At 38.8% G+C, this 25,155-nt stretch overlaps 1 protein-coding gene across 5 annotated transcripts in view; it reads right to left on the reverse strand.

Moving 5' to 3' along the window:
• Nucleotides 1–1,966: 1,966 nt before the first annotated feature.
• Nucleotides 1,967–25,155, reverse strand: part of MCCC1 (methylcrotonoyl-CoA carboxylase 1) — a 55,301-nt gene continuing 32,112 nt past the window's right edge. For 2 of the 5 annotated variants that reach the window (XM_040251700.1, XM_040251701.1), the window contains 9 exons: nucleotides 23,249–23,432; nucleotides 20,021–20,130; nucleotides 18,249–18,465; nucleotides 15,900–15,986; nucleotides 12,001–12,050; nucleotides 8,902–9,039; nucleotides 4,953–5,060; nucleotides 2,964–3,035; nucleotides 1,973–2,333 (listed from right to left, as the gene is read on the reverse strand). In XM_040251700.1, coding sequence (XP_040107634.1) covers nucleotides 2,205–2,333; nucleotides 2,964–3,035; nucleotides 4,953–5,060; nucleotides 8,902–9,039; nucleotides 12,001–12,050; nucleotides 15,900–15,986; nucleotides 18,249–18,465; nucleotides 20,021–20,130; nucleotides 23,249–23,432 — 1,095 coding nt within the window. In that variant the 3' untranslated portion in view covers nucleotides 1,973–2,204. Of the gene's footprint in view, nucleotides 2,579–2,706; nucleotides 3,036–4,952; nucleotides 5,061–8,901; nucleotides 9,040–12,000; nucleotides 12,051–15,899; nucleotides 15,987–18,248; nucleotides 18,466–20,020; nucleotides 20,131–23,248; nucleotides 23,433–25,155 lie in introns of all 5 variants that reach the window. The other 3 variants (XR_005723115.1, XM_040251702.1, XR_005723116.1) reach the window with 3 other exon arrangements.

The following is a 25,155-nucleotide window of genomic DNA, read 5'->3' on the forward strand; positions in this document are numbered from 1 at the left end:
TTATTTGAATCATATGTAATGTATATGATCAACCAAACATCCAGCTGTACAAGGAGAACACTAAACAGTAACCTGCATCTACCTGTACATACTTCATACATGTCAACCCCTTGCTTAATTATCTGGAGCTAATCACTGTCTTTAATTTTTAATTCTACTTTTTAAAGAATGTTTTATTAAAGGGGAAATGGTGGGGGAGGGTAAACTAGGAGCATGGGATTAACAGATATAAACTATTATACATAAAATAGATAAGCAACAAGGACTTACTGTATAGTACAGGGAACTATATCCAATAATCTATAATAACCTATAATGGAAAAGAATCTGAAAATAATAGATATAAAACTGAACCACTTTGCTATATACCTGAAACTAACAGATTATAAATCAACCATACCTTAATTTAAAAAATTTATTATATATATATATATATGAACCTAGTTGATTTTGCAAGTCTGTAAAGATAGTACCATACTGTGTATATCTCCTGGTACATGCTATTTCACTATTATGAATTCAAAATTCATCCATGTTAATGCTCTTGTTTATTTTGCTGTTACATAGTATTCCACTGTGTGCCATACCACAGTGATTTATTCCTTCTCCTGCCAACCAACTCGGATCCTTTCCAACGCTTTGCTATTATGGGTAACATGGCTATCAACATTCTTGGTGCACAAGTGTGTTTGTGCATTTCTGAACTGGGATGTTAGGTCATAAGGTATACAAATGTTCACCCTTATGAAATAATGTCAAAAATTTTTTTAAACAGACTCTAATAAGCCAGATAAAATTTTCCAAAATCACTGCTTTCCCTGATGAAAAATAATTCAGTGTAACTACAACTTGCAAGATAAAATCTAAACCTGCCATTCCATGCCAGTTAGCTTCTGGTCCCAACCTAAATTTCATACTTTATCTCTTATTGTCCCTACTCACCCATCCCAGCACCTCCCTCTCCAGTTATGCAGCTTTGCTCCTGAATATAGAACCCAACTTGCTCATTTTCAACAGTGTAGGCTCTGCTCCTTCTAGTGTATAATTTCCATGCACTCCTGCTACTGCCCTTGGGTTCTCCTTCCTTAAAGAAACCTACCCTGAGCACACCTGCCCACTGAAGTCTCTTCTCCCAACTCCTAAAGACCTGTATTCTGCACATCATAAGCCATCAACCTTCACCCAGACCCACGTCTTAGTGTATTGAGTTTCTTGCTGCCTTGTTGGAAAAATGGATGTTCTAACTACTGTGTGATCAGATTTACTTGGGAACTCAGCATTTCCAAATTCAGTACCTAGTACCTTTCTCACCACTCTCTTGACAATGGAACTTAATTTTGGATCTGATTGTTTTCCACATAACGTTTCACATGATTATGTCTTATTTTCCCAATTAAGTCATCAGCATCTTAAAGTACAAAGACCATATTTTAAAATTTCACTGTAGTCTCTACAACATTTAATGCAGTCTCATGTGTGCAGCTAGAACTCAAATCAACAAATATTTAACACTTCAGTAGCTACCTGAAAATTACAGAGGCTTGAAAGTGTGTTTCTAGAAAAATTATATTCCAGCATATAATTTAAATATATATATGTGCATAAAATACATATACACAAGAGCTTAAGAGTGTGTATATAAATTTGTACAAGCTTAGCAAGTACAATAAAGGCAAAGGCAGTCTGGATAGAAACTTTCCAATCACAAAAACAAGAAACAAATAACATCCAAGCCTTTAAACTGCCCAAGAAGCTACTCTTTGGCAAAAAACTCTTAGGTTGAGTTTAGTGCTATGGCATTTGTCTCTGAAATATGTTAATGTTTGTTTTTGTCCTGACTGTGACTGGGAGATACTCATTTAGTTCAGTGACCTTTTCTCTCAGTTCTCTTTTGATCAAGTTGCTGCCCACCCACCTAAACACGATACATGATAAAATATTTGAGGCAAAAACAAACGATACTGTCTCCCAATTTAAAAAGTATCCTTTAATTTTATTAGTATGAAATATTTTGAAGAGAATCTATTGTATTTGTGACCCAAGTACATGATTTTTAAACATGAAAGGGTTTTAAGCAGAATCATACAATCATTTAGTAAAAGTGCTAGTCGTCAGATCCCGAGAAAAGCAGGAAGGCACTTTCTCTTTTTGGTGTGGATACTGTACTGAACATGTTGCTTAACTGGCTGTTTATTTGATGGCGTTTAATTTGCTTCCCTTTTGTCAGAGTCTTCTTCCTCAAACTCGACTAAAGGAGCGTGTCTGTTGGCCTGAGAACCTTCTTTGTAGAATACCTTCTTGACCGTGCCCTCCTTTGGTGCCTTTATGGTATGCTGTAGAGACACAAGGCATGACAGACGATGGCTGTGATACTAACGAGGGTTGAGCACACACCAAGTCAAGACACAGGAAGAGTAAAAAATGAAGTCAGCTGTTTTGATGTTTTGTCATGTTTCAGTGCTTCCTGACCTTCCTCACATCACAGCACACAGAGAAAATAAAAACATGTTTATGGTGCACTTGGGGGTTGAGAGGAGTCATTACCTTGATACACCTGTAAACCATTCAAGGTCAATAACTGGGAAGCTCTGGCTGCTGCTACTGCTGCTGCTGCTAAGTCACGTCAGTCGTGCCCAACTCTGTGTGACCCCATAGACGGCAGCCCACCAGGCTCCCCCGTCCCTGGGATTCTCCAGGCAAGAACACTGGAGTGGGTGGGAAGCTCTGGATTAGCTAGTAATTCTCAGCCCAAGCTTCACAGTAGATTCTCAGCTGGGAAGCTTTTTAAAAACTACTGATCCTGGGGCTCCCCTACAGGAAACCCCAATTCAACTGGACTGGGGAAGGACTTTTTTTCCCCCTGATATTTAAAATGGTCTTAACTTACGACATAAGACAAAAGAAAAATTGGGACTGATAGCTCCCAAAGTTTACTTGGCAAGTGAACCCATGATTTCACTTACTTCCATTTTCATGGCAATCATAACCATCAGAGAGTCTCCAGCTTTCACTCTGTCTCCAGCTTTCACAAATACCTAGAGATTCAGAGTGACAGGTTAATATTTATAAACAGAGGTCCTTTGTGATGGTCTACATGTGGTCTGACAATTGGGCAAATTATACACCTGATTTGTGGTGCACAGAGTTGGTAAACAAACGTACAGAGGAGAAGTGTGTGTCTACGTGCTTGTCTTGTCTGCCAAAGACAAACACACTGGCACAAATCAGAAACCCGCAGGTCAGCCTGGCAGTGCAGGCACTGTCACCAGTGGGCTCACTCCTTAGCTCCCCACCTTCGCCACCCCTCATCTAGTTTTCCTTGAATCAGATGAATACACTCTACATATTTCAAGATCTTTTTGTTTTCTCAGGGACAGACAGACAAGACATATCACCAACAGGGAAGGACTATAGGCCCATGTTGCTTTATTGTGCTTCACACATAATGCTTTTTTTTTCCTTTTTTTTAGGAGATTGAAGGTTTGTGGCAACTTCATCAAGCAAGTCTATGGGTGCCATTTTCCCAACAGCATTTGCTCACTTTGTGCCTCAGTGCCACATTTTGGTAATTCTTGCAATATTTCAGTATTTCTCCACCAGTAAAAAGATTATAACTCACTGAGATCAGTGATGATGGTTAGCATTTCTCAGCAATAAAGATTTTTTAAAAATTTTATTTTATATTGGCATATAGTTGATTTACAATGTTGTGTTAGTTTCAGGTGTACAGCAAAGTGATTCAGTTACACATATATCTAAGTATTTTTTAATTACGGTATGTACATTGTTTTTTTTCTAGACATGATGCTATTGCACACTTGACAGACTACAGTGTAATCGTAACTTCTATATGCACCGGGAAACCAAGAAATTCATGTGACTTGCTGTACTGTACTTGGTGGTAGAGAACCTCACAAGTAGAGATACTGTAGTATCTCTACGGTATGCCTGTACTACACTTAAATGTCTTCATGATAGGCAGAGTGCAGGGTCTTGCCTGGCTTTCTGTTTCTAGGTTGTTAAAAGAATTAAACTGGTTGGCAACCCAGAAAAAAATCTCTATTTTCCTTTTTTCAAGTATAAATTAAATCATATACCATATGGTTTTACTATCTTCTTGGTTAACATGGTTTTAAGTAGTTTTTAGAAACATCACACAGTAGAATTAGGTTCTGAAGTCAATGTGTTCAGGCAAAATTGTGAAAACTGAGAAACACGTCTCAAAGCCCCTCGATCACCCAATGTTGAGTAATAGTTTAGTAGTATTCGATGAAATCAATAATCTGGGTTTAGGCCAATTATGGGGGGAAAAAATGCAACTTTCATCGTAAACCCTGTGTAGGGATGCCCATATTACGAGAGGCCTGTTGGGAACTGAGACTGAATGAGTGAAAGGCAAGTGCAAGTTCCCCAGTCAACTGCCCTTCTGGGGCAAACATTTCTAGACAGGAGTGGTGGGTGAAATCATTCACACTATTTAAGTAGTTGTTTTCTTCTTCTGTTTGTTGGTACCAAGGATTTTTATGACTTAAGTGCAGTTGAAGGGACTCTATTGTATATAAAAGGAGACTACTGATCTTCCACCACTGGAAGTCATTATCAGTATGGATCTCATATCTGAATATATACTGCATTCAACACCAAACACATTGTTCTTCACTAATACCTTTCAAATTTGGGATAATGCTTGGTGAATGTTCCATTTTAGTCAACTAAAGACAACCTGGGTTATTTGTACTTTGATGGAATTCTCACTTCAAAGAAAAGTCCTTATCATAAATTAGGTAAATTTATGATTCACTGAAGACTATAATAGAGAACTTGAATCTTTGATAGATCTTCTTGTTTTCTTGAAATGGATACTTTCCAAAGAACAAGATTTAGAGAGGGGGAGAAGGATATATACAACAAAGTTCAACAAAGACATTTATTCTACATACATTCGTCAATACCTTTTCAATAGTTCCAGTCATAGGAGCTACAGCACCCCCTTGGGCTTCTCCTGAGCTTGCTGAAGACAAGTATCGGGGAACCGGAATGCCAATCTGAATACTTCCATCCTATAAACAGAAATGATATTTACAGGATATATATTTATAACATAAATTAGAATTGAAATTAAGATCTTATCGCTGTAGTTTTATGAAGAGGCCTGAGGTGATAATTATTTTCAAGCTATTTGTTAAATATTAGTCATATTTAATACCAGGGTTCTAACTAGCTTTGTGAAAATTGCTCAGTTATGTCCAACTCTTTGTGACCCTCCATGGTATTCTCCAGGCCAGAATACTGGAGTGGGTACCCTTTCCCTCCTCCAGGGGATCTTCCCAAGCCAGGGATCAAACCCAGGTCTCCCACATTGCAGGTGGATTCTTTACCAGCTGAGCCACAAGGGAAGCCCAAGAATACTGGAGCAGGTAGCCTATCCCTTCTCCAGCAGATCTTCCTGAGCCAGGAATTGAACCAGGATCTCCTGCATTGCAGGTGGATTCTTTACCAACTGAATTCTTGAGCAAATTACTAAACCCCTTTCAGTCTTGATTTCCACTATAAAGAAGTAATGGCATACATACTACAGAGGGGATTAAAAGAATTAAGTACATAAAAGTGAAGTGAAGTGATGTTGCTCAGTCATGCCCAACTCTTTGTGACCCCGTGGACTGTAGCTTACAAGGCTCCTCTGTCCATGGAATTTTCCAGGCAAGAGTACTGGAGTGGGTTGCCATTTCCTTCTCCAGGGGGTCTTCCCGACCCAGGGATTGAACTCAGGTCTCCTGCATTGCGGGCAGACGCTTTACCATCTGAGCCACCAGGGAAGCCCTTAAGTACATAACTGTTGGTGAAAGACAGCCACTGTCTACAAGCCAGTTTTAATAGCATCTCCACTCTCAGGTCCTTAGTCTAAGCCAGGAACTCTTCTTAAGAAATATATAAAACATCCCTGATGGTCTCAATAACGTTATGAGGTGGGTATTGTTACTTATTCCTGTTTACAAATGGGAGAACTAAAACCTAGAGAGTTTAACTTGCTCAAGGTCAAGCAGATGCTGGTAGGGCCAGGATTTGAAAGCAAACAGCTTCACACTTCAGAACTCTCCAGTTCAGTTCAGTTCAGTTCAGTCGCTCAGTCATGTCCGACTCTTTGCAACCCCATGGACTGCAGCACGCCAGGCCTCCCTGTCCATCACCAACTCCAGGAGTTTACTCAAACTGATGTCCATTGAGTCGCTGATGCCATCCAACCATCTCATCCTCTGTTGTCCCCTTCTCCTCCTGCCCTCAATCTTTCCCAGCATCAGGGTCTTTTCCAATGAGTCACCTCTTCGCAACAGGTGGCCAAAGTATTGCAGCTTCAGCTTCAGCATCAGTCCTTCCAATGAATATTCAGGACTGATTTCCTTTAGGAGGGACTGGTTGGATCTCCTTGCAGCCCAAGGGACTCTCAAGAGTTTTTCTCCAACACCACAGTCCAAAAGCATCAATTCTTCAGCACTCAGCTTTCTTTATAGTCCAACTCTCACATCCATACATGACTACTAGAAAAACCATACCTTTGACTAGATGGACCTTTGTTGGCAAAGTAATGTCTCTGCTTTTTATATACTGTCTAGGTTGGTCGTAACTTTTCTTCTAAGGAGTAAGCATCTTTTAATTTCATGGCTACAGTCACCATCTGCAGTGATTTTGGAGCTCAAAAAATAAAGTCTGTCACTGTTTCCACTGTTTCCCCATCTATTTGCTTTTAAATGATGGGACCAGATGCCATGATCTTAGTTTTCTGAATGTTGAGCTTTAAGCCAACTTTTTCACTCTCCTCTTTCATTTTCATCAAGCTCTTTAGTTCTTCTTCACTTTCTGCCATAAGGGTGGTGTCATCTGCATATCTGAGGTTATTGGTATTTCTCCCGGCAGTCTTGATTCTAGTTTGTGCTTCTTCCAGCCCAGTGTTTCTCTTAACTGCATATAAGTTAAATAAACAGGGTGACAATATACAGCCTTGAAGTACTCTTTTTCCTATTTGGAACCAGTCTGTTGTTCCATGTCCAGTTCTAACTGTTGCTTCCTCACCTGTATACAGATTTCTCAGGAGGGAGGTCAGGCGATCTGGTATTCCTATCTCTTTCAGAATCTTCCACAGTTTGTTGTGATCCACATAGTCAAAGGCTTTGGCGTAGTTAATAAAGCAGAAGACGATGTTTTTCTGGGACTCTCTTGCTTTTTTGATGATCCAAAGGATGTTGGCAATTTGATCTCTGGTTCCTCTGCCTTTTCTAAATCCTGCTTGAACATCTGGAAGTTCATGGATCATGTACTGTTGAAACCTGGCTTGGAGAATTTTCAGCATCACTTTGCTAGCGTGTGAGACGAGTGCAACTGTGTGGTAGTTTGAGCATTCTTTGGCATTACCTCTGTTTGGGACTGGAATGAAAATTAACTTTTTCCAGTCCTGTGGCCATTGCTGAGTTTTCCAAATTTGCTGACATATTGAATGTGGCATTTTCACAGCATCATCTTTGAGGATTTGAAACAGCTCAACTGGAATTCCATCACCTCCACAAGCTTTGTTCGTAGTGATGCTTCCTAAGGCCCACTTGACTTCACATTCCAGGATGTCTGGTTCTAGGTGAGTGATTGTACCATCGTGATTATCTGGGTTGTGAAGGTCTTTTTTGTACAGTTCTTCTGTGTATTCTTGCCACCTCTTAATATCTTCTGCATCTGTGAGGCCCATACCATTTCTGTCCTTTATTGTGCCCATCTTTGCATGACATGTTCCCTTGGTACCTCTAATTTTCTTGAAGAGATCCCTAGCCTTTCCCATTCTATTGTTTTCCTCTGTTTCTCTGCATTGATCACTGTGGAAGGCTTTCTTATCTCTCTTTGCTATTCTTTGGAACTCTGCATTCAAATGGGTACATCTTTCCTTTTCTACTTTGCTTTTTGCTTCTCTTCTTTTCATAGCTATTTGTAAGGCCTCCTCAGACAACCATTTTGCCTTTTTGCATTTCTTTTTCTTAGGGATGTCCTTGATCACTGACTCCTGTACAATGTCACGAACCAGAACTCATGCTTTTCACCAATCCACTCAACTGCCTCTGCCATTATACTGTTATAGCACATAGACTATGGAAAACAATGTCTGCAAAATGAGATCATCCTTGATTCCAAATATACAGTTTAATTATTGGAATACGGAAGGCATCTCATCACAAGGGACTCTGGTCTGGAAGATGCTTCTCAAGTGTGAGAAGGCTCTGAAGAGATCACAGGAAATTTGATAATCCACTTCCTTTCTTTGCCCACGTAGAACGCTAAGGTCTCCTAACAAGCTCCTAGTCATATCCATGCCAAGCCTACCTCAACCAGCCTTCAACTGCCAAGAGACCACCACTAACCCACATGCACCTCCCCTGTAAGGAACATCTGGTCCACAGACTCCTCTCACAATGGCCACCTCCTCCCAAGTCTCCACGATTCCCAGTGCCAGGAGGACAGTGGTTAGGGGAAGTGTTTAGGGTATTTGAGAATTAAAGGAAGAAATGGGTATGTGTCTGTCAGTGAGAATCTGGGAAAACAAATGGGGTGAATGGAGAAATAGAGAGGTAGAAATGTGACAAAGATTCAGACTGAAAGGGGGATAGACAAAAAGTCACAGCAGTGAGAGAAGGAAACAGGATGTGCTGTTTGCCCTCATACCCCTGACTGCACTGTGTGGCATGCAGGATCTCTGACTAGAGATTAAAACCATGCCCCCTGCCTTGGAAGCACAGAGTCTTAACCACTGGACTGCCAGGGAAGTTCCAAAACAGATCATTCTAATTTCCCAGTGGAATACTCCTGGTCAAACAATTTTCTCCCAAACTCCAATAGTGTTATTATAAAACACTATAAAGACATTACCATGGAAAATAGGTAAATAGTGTTTTCCAGGATAATTAGCTTAGTTTTACTAGCAACTCCATTAACAGAAGATTTCAGATAAGTGCAGTCTTCCTCACTGCAAAGATCACCAAGGACATGGAAAGTTTTATCTTCAATCTGAAAAAACAGAAAATTAAGATTCTTAAAGTAAATGAACAACCTTACAGAATTAAAATCAATTCTTTACTGTTAATAGTTTCAAAAGGAAACAGGTAAAAACATTTTTTAAAATCATGCAGGAAATTTCCTAAGATTCATAAACAAAATAGTCTAGAAAGAAACAGCAGTAAGATAATTAAAAGAAAAAAAAATAGTTATGTAATATATCTACAGTAGCACCATAATGCTACAGATAAAGGCTCCTTTAAGAATAGTAATAAGAAAGTGAAATAGAAATACAAACCAAAGTAAGAAAAATTATTAAAATTCAGTTGAGTATATTATATGTTAATACTCATCTCTGAGTATCCAAAGTCAAATTGAGTTTTACTGTACAAAAGTTAGTGATGAATAATGTCAGAATCTTGTAATTAGATTGATTTCTTTTATCTCACCAACATGGAGATTGAATTTACGGGTTTTCAGTTATGATTTAAGAAGATAAGTTAGCTGGAGATTGAGCACAGTTTTCTTGCTCTGAGAGACAGAGTACCAAAGAATAGATTTCACACTTAATCTTTTCAAAGTAGCTGACAAAAGGACATGAAATCATGCTGTTCTAAAGGATATTTTCTCATTTATATACACAAGAAAAAATTTCCCCTATACACATAAAATTCATTTAAATCTTCTTTATTTTTCAATTCCCCTGTTAGAGTCAGAGTCCTGTGGCTATTCTTTTCATTATATATATTTATATATATATAATAACAGTGAAATAGGTCACACTGCAGTATTTATACATGGTTCTCATCTATCCTAAGTTAAATATGACATTTCACTCTGCTTTGTAACCTACTAAGACAGCCATTTGAATGTCTGTGGAATTCTCAGGATATAAAGGTTAGATTGGGAACAGTTTTGTTTAAAGATGTATAGAAGCGCATTCTACATTTGTGAAGGTAGTTCCATGAGCAGATCAGAACAAATCTGCAATTTACTTTACCATTTACCAAGGGATAAGAAGGGGTCCCTAAACCAGAGTTACCAATATTAATTGCAACTCATATAGTTAAGTTGATTTCCCATCATTTGTCTGAATCACAGAGAGGAAATCAATGTGTCTCAAAGTGTTGGGGAATCTAAAGAGCATCATTGATAAATTCATTTTTGCTGGATTTGAAATCTCTTAGCTCATAGGAAAAATGATTTATTCTATTCTCTGAATTTTATACTTACTATAGGAATTTGGTTGAGTTCTCACATTGTTTCTTAATCCTTTGGCATTTTATTTTGCCAATGTAATGGATTTTTAAAAATTGAGGTCTATCACAAAAATTTTGACTAAAAAGCCTCAAAGTATGACCTGTGGATCCCTTGGAGTCCCCCAAACCCCTTAAGGAGTTCCATAAAGTCAAACAATTTCTTAATAACATAATATTGTCTTCTTTCTACTCTCATTCTCTTATAAGTATATAGTGGACTTTTCTAGAGATTGTAGGACACATGATAATGATATTACTCTGATGGCTAATGGAATGTGTGCTTGGTGATAATCTTTTCTCAGTTTATCCTGCAACTCAACAACAAAAACCCAGCCAGATTTTTTTAGAAAGGCAAATAACTTGAATAGATATTTCTCTAAAGAAGATAAACAGATAGGCAATTAGCACGTAAAAAGATGCTTAACATCTTTAGTTATTATGGAAATACAAATCAAAACCATAGTAAGATACTACTTCCATACCTTAGGGCTTTTTTGTTTTTAATAAAAACAATAACAACAACAACAAAACAAAGTAGCTAGAATATAAGTGTTGGCAAGGAAGGACGTGGATAAATTGGATTTTTTGTGCACTGCTGATGGGAATGTAGAATGGTATGGACACTATGGAAGAGTATGGTAGTTCCCCCCAAAATTAAAAAGAGAATTACCATATGATACAGGAATTCTACTTCTTTGGGTACATGCCTAAAATAATTGAAAATAGGGTCTCAAAGAGATACTTGTATACAGATGTTCACAGAAGTATTATTTATAATAGGCAAAAGCTGGAGGCAACCCAAGTGTCCGCTACGCATCTGTGTATTTAGATTGGATAAATAAAGTGTAGTACATACATACAATAGAATATTATTCTGCCTTAAAAAGGAAGGGAATTTGGATGGATACTACAACAATGGAAGGGCCTCAAAGACATTATGCTAAGTGAAATTAGCTTGTTACAAAAGGAGTAAATGCTGAATGATTCCACTTATATGAGGTGCCTAGAGCAGTTTAATTTGCAGAGACAAAGTAGAATGGTGATTGCCAGGGCCCAGGAGGGGTGGGTAGAGAAGGGGGAGTGGACTCTTTTACTGTTTAATTGGAACAGAATTTCAGTTCTGCAGGAAGAGAACAGTTCTGCAGATGGATAGTGGTGATGGTTGCACAACAATGTGAATGTATTTAATGCCATTAAATTGTATGCTTAAAAATGGGTAAAATGACAAATTACATATGTACATTTTAAAAACATACATTAAAACAATAACAAATTTTTTTCTCAGTGTAATTTTCTAAATGGTAAATATTAATAGATGTAACTAATAAAAAAAAAAACTCTTTGGGGAATCTCAATAACTTTTAAGAGTGTACAGAGGTCTTGAAACCAAACATTTGAGAACTGCTGCTTTAGATATAAATACATTCACATAATTTAGGGGCTTTTTAGGTGTCTTATTCAAATATTATTATCATTTTTTTTTAACCAAGTTTTTATTCTTAAGGAAATTACAGCCAAACTGAGTAAATAATCAGAAACTGTATAGGGGGTAATTTTTCCAAATTGGTCTGAAATAAAAGCTCATGACATTCTCCTAACTATAGACATGATAATCAATGGCTTCAAAGATAGTAAAGAGTGAAAACATGCTCTACTCAGTATGAGAGAAATCAGATTCAGCTCTGAGCTGTAGAACAAAACCAAGGAGGCTTACCTGCATGCTATATGATCCATCATGGTTATATGTTACAGCTATGGCTACATCTTTATGGAAAAAGTGGGGAAATTGAAGAACAGTTAGAAGACATACATTTATTCAGTAACTGAGGTTCTGAAAAACCTCACTTTCAACCTAAGGAAAACTAGTTTTTAGGGACATCAACATCTTTTAACTCCCTGACAATAAAGTTTAAAAATTTTTAAAAAGTCAGGTGTCAATAAAGGTGAATTTCAGACTTTTCTTGTTTAAAACTGAAGTTTTAACTCTTTTACAGTTATAGGAAATTTCGGATATTTTCCCCTCAACAAGAAAGGCTGTAGTGTCATAGTAGAAAACGTAATTAATTGGGAAAGAGAAGTTCTGGCTTACGGCCCAAATCTGCCATCCATGGTATGATCATCTCTGTGATCCTAAGACATTTAAAATACTGCTTTTCTTAAAAGCTATATATGACAAACCCACAGCAAACATTATCCTCAATGGTGAAAAATTGAAAGCATTTCCCCTAAAGTCAGGAACAAGGCAAGGGTGCCCACTCTCACCACTACTATTCAACATAGTTTTAGAAGTTTTGGCCACAGCAATCAGAGCAGAAAAAGAAATAAAAGGAATCCAGACTGGAAAAGAAGAAGTAAAACTCTCACTGTTTGCAGATGACATGATCCTCTACATTGAAAACCCTAAAGACTCTACCAGAAAATTACTAGAGCTAATCAAGGAATATAGTAAAGGACATAAAATTAACACACAGAAATCCCTTGCATTCCTATACACTAACACTGAGAAAACAGAAAGAGAAATTAAGGAAACAATTCCATTCACCACTGCAACAAAAAGAATAAAATATTTAGGAATATATCTACCTAAAGAAACAAAAGACCTATATATAGAAAACTATAAAACACTGATGAAAGAAATCAAAGAGGACACAAATAGATGGAGAAATATACCATGTTCATGGATTGGAAAATGGGTATACTACCTAAAGCAATCTATAGATTCAATGCAATCCCTATCAAGCTACCAATGGTATTTTTCACAGAACTAGAACAAATAATTTCACAATCTGTATGGAAATACAGAAAATCTCAAACAGCCAAAGCAATCTTAAGAAAGAAGAATGGAACTGGAGGAATCAACCTGCCTGACTTCAGGCTATACTACAAAGCTATGGTTATCAAGACAGTATGGTACTGGTACAAAGACAGAAACATAGATCAATGGAACAAAATAGAAAGCCCAGAGATAAATCCATGCACCTATGGACACCTTATCTTTGACAAAGGAGGCAAGAATATACAATGGATTAAAGACCATCTCTTTAACAAGTGGTGCTGGGAAAACTGGTCAACCACTTGTAAAAGAATGAAACTAGAACACTTTCTAACACCATACACAAAAATAAACTCAAAATGGATTAAAGATCTAAACATAAGACCAGAAACTATAAAACTCCTAGTGGAGAACATAGGCAAAACACTCTCTGACATAAATCACAGCAGGATCTTCTATGATCCACCTCCCAAAATACTGGAAATAAAAGCAAAAATAAACAAATGGGATCTAATTAAAATTAAAAGCTTCTGCACAACAAAGGAAACTATAAGCAAGGTGAAAAGACAGCCTTCTGAATGGGAGAAAATAATAGCAAATGAAGCAACTGACAAAGAATTAATCTCAAAAATATACAAGTAACTCCTGCAGCTCAATCCCAGAAAAATAAATGACCCAATCAAAAAATGAGCCAAAGAACTAAACAGACATTTCTCCAAAGAAGACATACAGATGGCTAACAAACACATGAAAAGATGCTCAACATCACTCATTATCACACAAATGCAAATCAAAACCACATTGAGGTACCATCTCATGCCAGTCAGAATGGCTGTGATCCAAAAATCTACAAACAATAAATGCTGGAGAGGGTGTGGGAACCCTCTCACATTGTTGGTGGGAATGCAAACTAGTACAGCCACTATGGAGAACAGTGTGGAGATTTCTTAAAAAACCAGAAATAGAACTGTCATATGACCCAGCAATCTCACTGCTGGGCATACACACCAAGGAAACCAGAATTGAAAGAGACACATGTACCCCAATGTTTATCACAGCACTGTTTATAATAGCCAAGACATGGAAGCAACCTAGATGTCCACCAACAGACGAATGGATAAGAAAGTTGTGGTACATATACATAATGGAATATTACTCAGTCATTAAAAAGAATACATTTGAATCAGTTCTAATGAGGTGGATGGAACTGGAGCCTATTATACAGAGTGAAGTAAGCCAGAAAGAAAAACAGCAATACAGTATACTAACACATATATATGGAATTTAGAAAGATGGTAACGATAACCCTATATGAGAGACAGCAAAAGAGACACAGATGTACAGAACAGTCTTTTGGACTCTGTGGGAGAAGGAGAGGGTGGGATGATCTGAGAGAATAGCACTGAAACATGTATATTATCATATGTGAAACAGATCGCCAGTCCAGGTTCAATGCATGAGACAGGGTGCTCAGGGCTGGTGCACTGGGATGACCCAGAGGGATGGGATGGGGAGGGAGGTGGGAGGGGGGTTCAGAATGGGGAACACATGTACACCCATGGCTGATTCATGTCAATGAATGGCAAAAATCACTGTAATACTATAAAGTAATTAGCCTCCAATTAAAATAAATAAATTTTTAAAAAATAAAAAATAAAATAAAATCCTGCTTTTCTGATCCATTCTGACCCATTAACTGGGTATGAGAATGTAAATGATTAAATGAATGTGAAAGCAATTTATAAACTGTATCTGACTATACAAATATAATACAAAATATATCATTATGTGACTAGAGAATAGGTTAAAGACTATCCTAGGAGATGGAAACTTTGTGGGGCAGAGCATGCAGACCAAAGTCATTTCCCCTACACCTGACACATTACCAGCATTCTGAGGCTCCCAGCTCAAATCTGCTTCCAGCCTGACCTTCCTACTCCAGAACTCTGGTTAGTCATTCCCAGCAGGATCCTCCACTGGCATCTTAAAATAAACCTAATGGGGCCAACAAATCATCACCCCTTCCACCTGCCTTCCCTCCTGACCTGTGAACTCCACGACTGACACCGATTTGCTCATCATCCAGGTTTATAACTTGTCATTCTTGCCTTATCCTCTTCCTCTGCTTTTCACCTCCAACAGTCACCACAGAGCTGCCAAGTTCTTCCCCCTGAAGACCTGTGCTCTGCATTTCTCCCTGTCCATTCCCATCACTCTACCCTGATTCAGGCCCCTGGCTTCTGGCCTGGCTGACATAAGTGGTGGAAACAGCACAGGGGGCAAGGCCAGAAAGACTGGGTGTCAGTCTTGGTTCTGCTACCTAATAGCCTTGAGTAACTGCACCTCCCCTGTCTCAGTTTCATCAGCAATAAGTGGGTCTAACAGTGACTCCCTGGTGAGTGGTGGGGTGGGCAATCCTCCTCCCGTGGAGAAGTTTTGGTTACTTTCTTCTTTAGAAGTCATACACACTCGCAGAAGAAAAATGGCAGAGCCATGAAAGTACAAAGAAGAGGAGGGAAAGAAGTGCCTCAAATCCCAGCATCCAATGGTAATCTCACTTATGTTTTATATATTTCATTTCATTTTTCTATGTATGTTTTATGACCTATTTTAAAAATATTTACCAAATATAGAACAAGTGTGAAAAAGAAAAATAAATATCATTAACTCTACCACCCAGAGCCAGTCAATTCTATTATTTTGGCATGCTTCCTTCCAATGTTTAGGCTAGGGATCTTAAAGAATGTAATTGATCGTGGACAGGCTGAATTCTTTTTTCTTCCAGTAAATGTGATCTATTTCTATGAAGCACATTTCTTTTTCAATAAAACATTACTTACTGTTTTTACCATCCCTAAGAGTCATGTTTCTAGAGTAACAGATATTCAGTCTTCTTCCACTGCTGGATGCAAAAGGAGAGTATTGATCTAGAAAAAATTTTAAATTCAACAACAAATTTATGAACATCAGGCCTACTAACAAAAGAAAACATAAAACAGAGGTCCTATACTGACAGCTCAAATATGTTTTCTTTATTCTAAGCAATGCTTTAAATTTAGACACTTTTATTTACATCTCAGGAAATTTTACATGAAAAAACTCCCAGTTTTTCTTGAAAAATCAGAATATTTACAACCTCAACTTTCCACCTCTGGCAGCATAAACTGCACACTGGTCACAATTTTGACAGGGCAAATGCATTCCAGGTTACCCGAATCCTCACTGCCCATTACTTTTCTTTCACCTGGCCTCTTCCGCTCTTCTCTGTTACTGGTCTTCCCCTAGAGACTTGTGTGTTCACCCTCTGTTAGATAATCTCCAGGAGCTACGGAGTAGCTAAATTGAAGCAATGTATTCTGAAACTCCTCTGGGCTGCTTATAAATTTTAATTTAAAAAGGAAAGTGAGAGTAAGAGGACACTCCATTCTAAAACAGCTAAGTCCAGGCTTAGGAATACCAGATTGGGGTATAGGTAGATGAATTTATTTAATGTAAAAGGACAAAATGAGGACAGAGCACAAATCTCCAAATATAGCTATATATTTTAAGCTTTCACTATAACTTAAAATTTTACTTATTAATTCATTTATGGCTGTGTTGGGTCTCTACTGCTGTGTGAGCTTTTTTCGCCTAGTTGCGGTGGGTGGGCTTCTCACCAGTGGCTTCTCTTGCTGTGGAGCACAGGGCTCTAGGCTGCAGGGGCTTCAGTGGTTGCAACACATGGGCTCAGTAGCTGCGGCTCCCAGACTCTAGCGCACAGGCTCAATAGCTGTGGTGCACAGGGTTAGCTGTTTCACAGCATGTGGGGTCTTCTTGGACCAAGGATTGAACCTGTGTCTCCTGAATTGGCAGGCAGGTTCCTTAGCACTCAGCCACCAGGGAAGCCCTCAATATCACTTTCTTGAATGAATCTAGAAATTAAAGATCTGAATAATAGGATCCTATAATAATATAATAATCCTAATAATAATGAAGGGATAAATGGATTCAGGGTTTTTTTCCCTGTTTGCTTCAAAGATCAGAGGTAGCCTGAGGAAATATTATGGAGCAAATGTGGGAGAGCTCAGATTTTGCTCAACCAAGTGGGAAGAACTTCTTAATGGAGAATTGACTGAAACTGTAATTGACTAATGAATTTTCTGCATGAATTCCCAGCTTCCTGAGGTGTTAGGAAGATGCTGGGCAACAACTCAGTGGGAATGCTGACGCACGGATGCACACACATGGCAGCCAGGATGAATCTCTGTCATAGTCCCAGACTCTATGATGTGATGAAATACCTAGGTATCTAGCTAGTCAGAAATTTAATCTCAGAATAGAAAGAGAAGAAGGAGACCTCCCTGGTGGTCTAGTGGTTCAGAATCTGCCTTGCAATGCAAGATACTCAAGTTTGATCCCTAGTCAGGGAACGAAGATCCCACACGTCACAGAGCAACTAGGCCCAATTGTGGCAACTACTGAGCCCACACGCTCTGGAGCCTGTGTGCCACAACTAGAGAGTCTGTGCACCACAACGAAAGATCCCATGTGCCACAACTTAAACCTGACTCAGCCAAATAAATATTTTTTAAAAAGAGAGAGCAGAAGAACTAACTCAACAATAAATTATGGGTAACTTAAGGGAATCTGAGCATCTCCAATGCTCTGTCTTGTCTCTAGGACCAAGAAAGCTGCTGCAGGTATGGAGGATACAACTAAGCAGGGAGTGGTGAATACAAGAAGTTGGAAGGAAATAAAAAGTGAATTATAAAAAAACAAAACAAAAAGAAGTTGTAAGGGATAACAGCATAAGATGTGGGGAGAATTGGTGTTTTCTTGAAAATAAGTCCATCTCTATGTTGTTTAGGTGATGGGTTAAGTTACACTGAATGGGTTAAAGCATGCTGTTGGGTGCACCCATATTATGTAAAGAGCTCTACTTGATACTAAAAAACACTTTAGCAGAAGACGGTGTCAGTCACTGAAGGAAGAAAAGGGAGGCAGGAGTGGCAACAAAAGAAAACTGGGAATTTCTGGTTGCTTAGTGGTTAGGGTTCTGGACTTTCACTGCTGTGGCCTGGGTTCAATCCCTGGCTGGAGAATTGAGATCCCATTAGCCATGCAGCATGGGGAAAAAAAAAAAAAAAAGCATGTTCAATGATTATTCATAAAATTTTGCAAAGCAGAAGAAATAGAAAAATATTCCATACCTTGTGTCTGAATTTTGAAGACATCAGACACAGCTTTCTCCTTGAGGATGAGGCCCAGAGCTGCCTGGCATAAAAACTCCTTGACTGTGGTCTTCCGGTCAGGCAACAGTTCTTTGTGGTGTTGAGGGATGAAATCAGTGTGCACGTTCCCAGCTTCAAATTCTGGGTGGTCAGACAGGCTAAGGAGGAAGTCAATGTTGGTGTGCAGTCCAACAATCTAGGGAGGAAAAAATGTCCATGTCCCCAGTGAGTGGGGAAAACAACATACTCAGGAAAACATATCTATGGCATCAGCTCTTTCTACTAAGTATTCTTGACCATGACTAACTCTCAGGAAAAACAAAACAAATTCATTTCACCATCATTATGCATTTGCACTTCACATTACATTAATTCACTATGATAAACAGGATGTAGGAAATGGTGTTGGGAAGGTAGTGTGGAGATGTTCAATTGACTTAGGTTAGGAAAGCAAGTAAACATTAAGAAACTGAAATGAGATTTATGTGCAAGATACTGAAGACTTGCTTCTCAGAACACTCCCATGAACAAAGAAGACTGCAGACAGAATAGGATTGCTACACAGGGGATGGGTAGGATTATACAACCTGAAAAGAGCTTCCTCTGAACAGTAAAATTCAACTTGTACACACTGATATAAAAATAAGAAAAGGTATAGAATTAAACCAAATCCACCCAATAAATGGGATCTAGGACAAAACCAGCTGTCTGAGCTCTTAGGTTCATTCATGCATTTTCTCATTCATCCATTTATTTAATAGCCATTTACTGAGAGCATTTTAGGTCCCAGGCTCTGACCCCAGTACTGGGGACACGGCGAGGAACAAAACAAAGTCCTTGCCATCACAAAGCTTACATCAAGGGACAAATAACAGTATCTATAAATAAACATCTACTATAATGTCAGATCCCCTGGAGAAGGAAATGGCAACCCACTCCAGTATTCTTGCCTAGAGAATCCCATGGACGGAGGAGCTTGGTGGGCTACAGTCCACGGGTCGCTGAGAGTCGGACACGGCTGAGCGGCTTCAATCAATCACTCACTCAAAGGAACAGAGAGCAGCAAAGGGTCCTGTGGGGAGGCCTGGGAAGAACTCTAAGGATCATGGTGAGCAGGGCTGAGGGCAGTGAGGAGGGGATCACATGGGGCAAGAAAATTCTGGAGGGAGAAAGGGAACATGTGGCTCCATGCTGGGTGTGTCAAAGGAGTCACAAGGAGGAGAGTGTGGGTGGAGCCACAGAAACTGGAGGTTTGATCCATTCACGAAATACAGTAACTTGAATATCATGGGTTAGTAAGAAATCCTTCTATGACACTAAATCAGCATAGTATGGGGCTTATTGCACCAAGGAAATGCATAGTTACAGAAAAGCAACAAACTCTTTCAAATGGATAAAACTGAACATAATTATTTTCCTTGACAGAAAATAACATCAGAGGATTGGCCACACTTGTGTTGCTGGCCTTATCTACAGGTTGAGTAGAAATTTCACATTGAATCCCACTGAGGTTAACGCTGATGCTAATAGTTTTAGTCCTGTAATCTTTCCTTTCTAGCTGAAATCAGAAGTCTTCAAACTGTATTCTGACCCATGGGAAATTCTCCCATGTGAAATAATTTTGTTGTGACATATGGGAAATTGGTAAAAATAAGTTGACAAGGACAAAGGTAGACCAGTCGTAACGGACACGCTTGGCTATAGAGATCCAGAGATCATCACGGTCACTAACACGGCTCCAGCTCACTCACATTGTACTGTCGAAGGCTGTACTTAAGTTTCGTCAAGGCTGCCTGGCGATCAGCAGCCCACACGACCAGCTTGGCAATCATGGGGTCATAATGCATTGAAACTTCATCTCCTGAAGTTGAAAAACCACAGAAACTAAAGTTAAAACTTAGAAGAGAGAAAATATGACAAGCAAGACATTCTCCTGGGGCTTTCTGTACATTTCACACTTTATTCTCATGACAGATATCATTACCACCACTTTATTCATGAGGAACTGAGGCTCAAAGGGATTTAAAAACATAAGTTGAAGGAGGGTATGGTTATCAAGAGCACCATGCCCCAAAAGAGTCATCCAATGACACACAGGCTGGTTTGCCCCATCCTAACTTCCTCTGAATCTTCTCTTCCCGTCTTATTTTGGAAGTCAGTGGAAACCCTCATATCACAATCACTTCTGTCCTTGGCGTTTCCTTGCCTCCACCCGCTCAGTTTCCTCATCAGAAAAATAAAGAAAATAATTCCTCTATTCTATATGGTTGCTGGGAGGATTGACAATCAAGTGCCAAATTGCCATACCTGGCAGAGCTGATAAACAGCAGCTATCATTACTGTGTCAGAGTCTCAGAGAATAAGAAACTGAACTATGCACATTTCACTGGTTAGAAATGGTTCAAGTCAAAAGGATGAGGTATACAAAGAATACTGTTAAAAGATGTTTTTGTGATTTTGGCAGATCACTTGACCCCTCTGAACCCCAGAGTCTTCATCTATACAATCAAGAGGTTAGATTACACTCCCTTATCCACCCATCCATCCATCCACCAACACATACCGAACACTTTCCAGGCCTCAGCTTGAGTAAAGTCCTGCAAATATAACATAGAAGACCTAGTCCCTCTTGTACGACTCCTAGTCTAATGGAGAAATTAGACAAGGAGCAAAAGATCATCATGAGATGATATGAAGGGGGAATCCCAAGGAATACACAAGGGGACACAAAAGAGGGTTGGGGAAAGCCTCCTGTACTAGATTATCCTTCCCAGGGCCAGGATAAATCGGGGAGTCTGTCTGAGAATTTTATCTGTTATCCTTTGAGCACTTTTATTAAACTATACTGCAAGCTTTGCTTGCCTTAGATTCCTTTTCTTTCCTATTGCAAGTCCCCTCTTCTCTCCATGAAGTTTCACTGATATGCTAAAAACTTTACTGACTTCCAAACTTGCTGTAGGTTATCCAGAGCTCTCAAAATGCTGCCAGTTTATTGTTGTAGTTATTGTTCAGTCACTAAGTCATATCTGACTCTGCAACCCCATGGACTGCAGCATGCCAGGCTTCCCTGTCCTTCACTATCTCCTGGAGTTTGCTCAGACTCATGTCCATTGAGTTGGTGATGCCATCCAACAATCTCGTCCTCTGACACCCCTTTCTCCTCCTGCCCTCAATTTTTCCCAGTATCACGGTCTTTTCCAATGAGTCGGCTCCTCACATTAGGTACCCAAAGTATTGCAGCTTCAGCATCAGTCCTTCCAATGAATATTAAGGGTTGATTTCCTTTAGGATTGATTGGTTTGATCTCCTTGCTGTCCAAAGGACTCTCAAGGGTCTTCACCACAATTTGAAAGCATCAATTCTTCGGCACTCAGCTTTCTTTACAAGGTCCAACTCTGACATCCATACATGAATATTGGAAAAACCACAGCTTTGACTAATATGGACTTTTGTCAGAAAAGTGATGTCTCTGCTTTTTAATATGCTGTCTAGATTTGTCATAGCTTTTCTTCCAAAGAGGAAGCGTCTTTTAATTTAATAGCTACAGTCACCATCTGCAGTGATTTTGGAGCCCCTCAAAACAAAATCTGCCACTGTTTCCATTTTTTCCCCCATCTGTTTGCCATAAAGTGATGGGACCAGATGCCATAATCTTTGCTTTTTGAATGTTGAGTTTTAAGCCATTTTTTTCATTCTCTGCTTTCACCCTCATCAAAAGGCTCTTTAGTTCCTCTCCACTTTCTGCCATTAGAGTGGTATCACCTGCAATTTATTGTTAAGAAGTCCTAATTCCTCATTTTGGCTTTCTAGACCCTATATGATTTGCTCTTATTCTATATCTCCAGCCACATCTCCAATTACTCACCACCCTGAATTCTTTTCTCCAGCCACATATTCTCTCAGTTCTTCAAACACACCTTTTGTTAAATCCTCTTTTCTTCACTTTTCTGTATGCTTTTAAATCTGGCTATTCAAATTCACTCCAGACTTCCTCTTAGAAACATGTCCCGATTACACCAGCCTAACATAACCTGCTATTTCTGAGGATTTCTATATTTTATCACTCACCATCTGTATAACTTCTCTGGCAACTAAAGGTAAGGTGGCAATAGATGGTGGTGGCTCAGCTCATAGACCTGGAGCCAGGATGCCCGAGTCTACAGCTTGGCTCCAACGGTGACCTTGGAGAAGGCACTTCTCTGTGCCCTGGTTCCCCATCTGGAAGATGGAGGTGATCATATGGTAGTAAAGGAGCCCATGTAGAAAAAACACCTAGAACAGTACCTGTACATAGTAAGCGCTAAATAACTGTTATGACCATGGTTATTAATCATATGTGAACTGTACTAGCTCTTGCATTGTTTTTTTTTAACTTTTTAAAATTACTGTTTAGCTTGCACTAAGTTTATTAATCTTTCAGTTTGACTTTTAGTAACTTGAAGGCAGAGTGCCTTGGGCATAGCAGATATCAGTCACCTTAAATTATATTTGGAACTAGGCAAAATAAAAATATAAAACAATACTAGAAAATATTTGTTGCTGAGGTTTGACTAAGTGCTGCTGCATTTCAAAAAAGACTGCAGTACTGCTTAAAAATACTAGTTCTTCTTTTTTTTTTTTAAAAAAAAAAGTTTAGCCATCTGTTGTTGTTGTTTTTTTTTTTTTATTCTTCATAATCAGCTGCAATGGGTCTTAGTTGCAGTATGCAGGATCTAGTTCCCCAACCAGGCATCGAACCCCAGCCCCCAGCATTGGGAGCTTAAAGTCTTAGCCACTGGACCACCAGGGAAGCCCCAATACTAGTTATTCTTTAAAAGTGACTATTCCAAAAGGAAAAGATTACTGAGAAATCAAAGAAATCCTTTATTTTGAAAACATACTAGATACATCCACAAGACACAGGAAAAGACCCTATCCAAAACCAATAATGTACCAAAAAATTTTAACCACTGAGACTTTGTCCTTTAATTTCACTTTACCTTGCCGTACTCCAGTTTCGATCCTAGTGGTAAGGTCTGCTCGAGGGGTGGAGAGATGTACTAGCGGTCCAGCCCCTGGCATGAAGTTATTGTTAGGATCTTCTGCATATATTCTAGCTTCAAAGGCATGGCCCCGCAGAGTTATTTCTTCCTGGCTCAAAGGAATCTTCTCTCCTGCTGCAATCTGGTAAGAGAAGAGTATGTGCTTATTATGAAAATCCACCTGATAGCGGCTATGAGACTGCATAAATGGTCTTGCCTTTTTCTACGTAAAATGTACATTTAGACTTTATAATGAAGCCAATTAAAAACTCTTATTTTGTCCACCCACTTGGGTATTAGGCAAAAGCAAAAATAGATTAAAAAACAGATGCAGCCTGGAAATACTGCATTAATTACAATAGGTCTCTACAATTTTAAAATAGAGAAAACAGGCAAACTGATGACTAAGTTATAAGTACCAGTATCAGAGCTTTATCAATATAATGGAAACTAAAACTTCTTACTGGCAAGATAGTCTCAGTTTTCACTTAAAATATTAGCACTCAGTTACCATGTCAATCTTTTCTTATAGTAAATTGTTAGTTGGTGTTTAGGACGATATTCACAGCTATGGCTAAAGAATGGCACTCGTCATCCTTGTTATCTTCACCACCAAGTGATCCAGCAAAACAGGCAGGGGAACACAATGTTTTTAAATTTTGTTATTTTATATATATTGTAGGACACCAGATTATAAACAGGATAATCAGCATTGTTAATCATCACTCTAATTATTATTATTTTGGCTCTTATATACCAATACAACAAATCTCTCTCTTCAATTAGAATAATTTGGAAAAGGCTATTGGAGGGCACACTGTCACTCTTTACCCTTGAGTTTTCCTCCAAGATGAGAAAACGACAAACTGAAATGGCAAAAGATATAGCAAAAAACTAGTAACTCAGCAGTACACTGCACTAGATAGGTAAGTATAAAACAAGCAAAGGTTTCATCTCTCAAAATCTGTAAATAAGAAAAATCAGGAGCTACAACAGTGAAAATGAAAGGAAAATGGACTAAACTGCATGCCTTTATGGCATAGTGTTTGGAACCAGAGACTTTGCAGCCCTACTGCCTGGGTTCAAATTCTGTCTCTATACTTTTTCTGTTTTAGGCATACTCAATTCTGGGTAAGTTTCTGTAACCTCTTAATGCTTCAGAGAAAAATGCCTGGCATACAGTAAATACTCAGTAAGTGTTAGCTTTTATTTTTTCATTCCTATCCTTTATAATAAAATCCTCTGTAATGTTTTGGTAAGGAATTCTATTTGTTTTAGTATAAAAAAGGAAAAGAATGACTATATGTTCATATTCTAAGATGTGATTTTATTTCTGACTATATAGTTCAATTTCAACCTGACTTATCTTTATCTGTTTCCCTCTGAAGTTGGCTTCTTTCTGGACCCAGAAGAGACTGGCCCAACCATGTTTCTGAGTACTTGGAAATCTATACCATCTGAGTTCACTCGGGCTTAGACACTGACTCTTTGGAACCCCTTGGACCTTGGACATTTCACCAGCCTCTCCTAACACTGCTAACCATCTGAGCCTGCAACCAGGGGCTCACATCACTGCACACTCACTCCAAGAAGCTAGTGACTCGAGAGATAGGCCCTGGAGCTTGAACTCATTGATTCACCACATGGTGAGACCCGTTGTTTTACTTCTGCTTGGAAGCCAGATTCCAAAGTGTCTTGAATAGCATAAATAAGGTCCAGTGGCATCCCTAAGCTCTAGAAACCTTCCTCAGATAATAAAAGCCTATTTCTCTTTCTAAAACTCTTACAGTTTCTCGACTTGCAGACATAAATGCCTGCTGGTTCCCCTTCATATCCAAAAGCTTTCTTTTCCTTCATTCTTAGAA

This window comes from Oryx dammah, unplaced genomic scaffold, assembly GCF_014754425.2.
Source record: "Oryx dammah isolate SB20612 unplaced genomic scaffold, SCBI_Odam_1.1 HiC_scaffold_2, whole genome shotgun sequence".
NCBI classification, from domain to species: Eukaryota; Metazoa; Chordata; class Mammalia; order Artiodactyla; family Bovidae; genus Oryx; species Oryx dammah.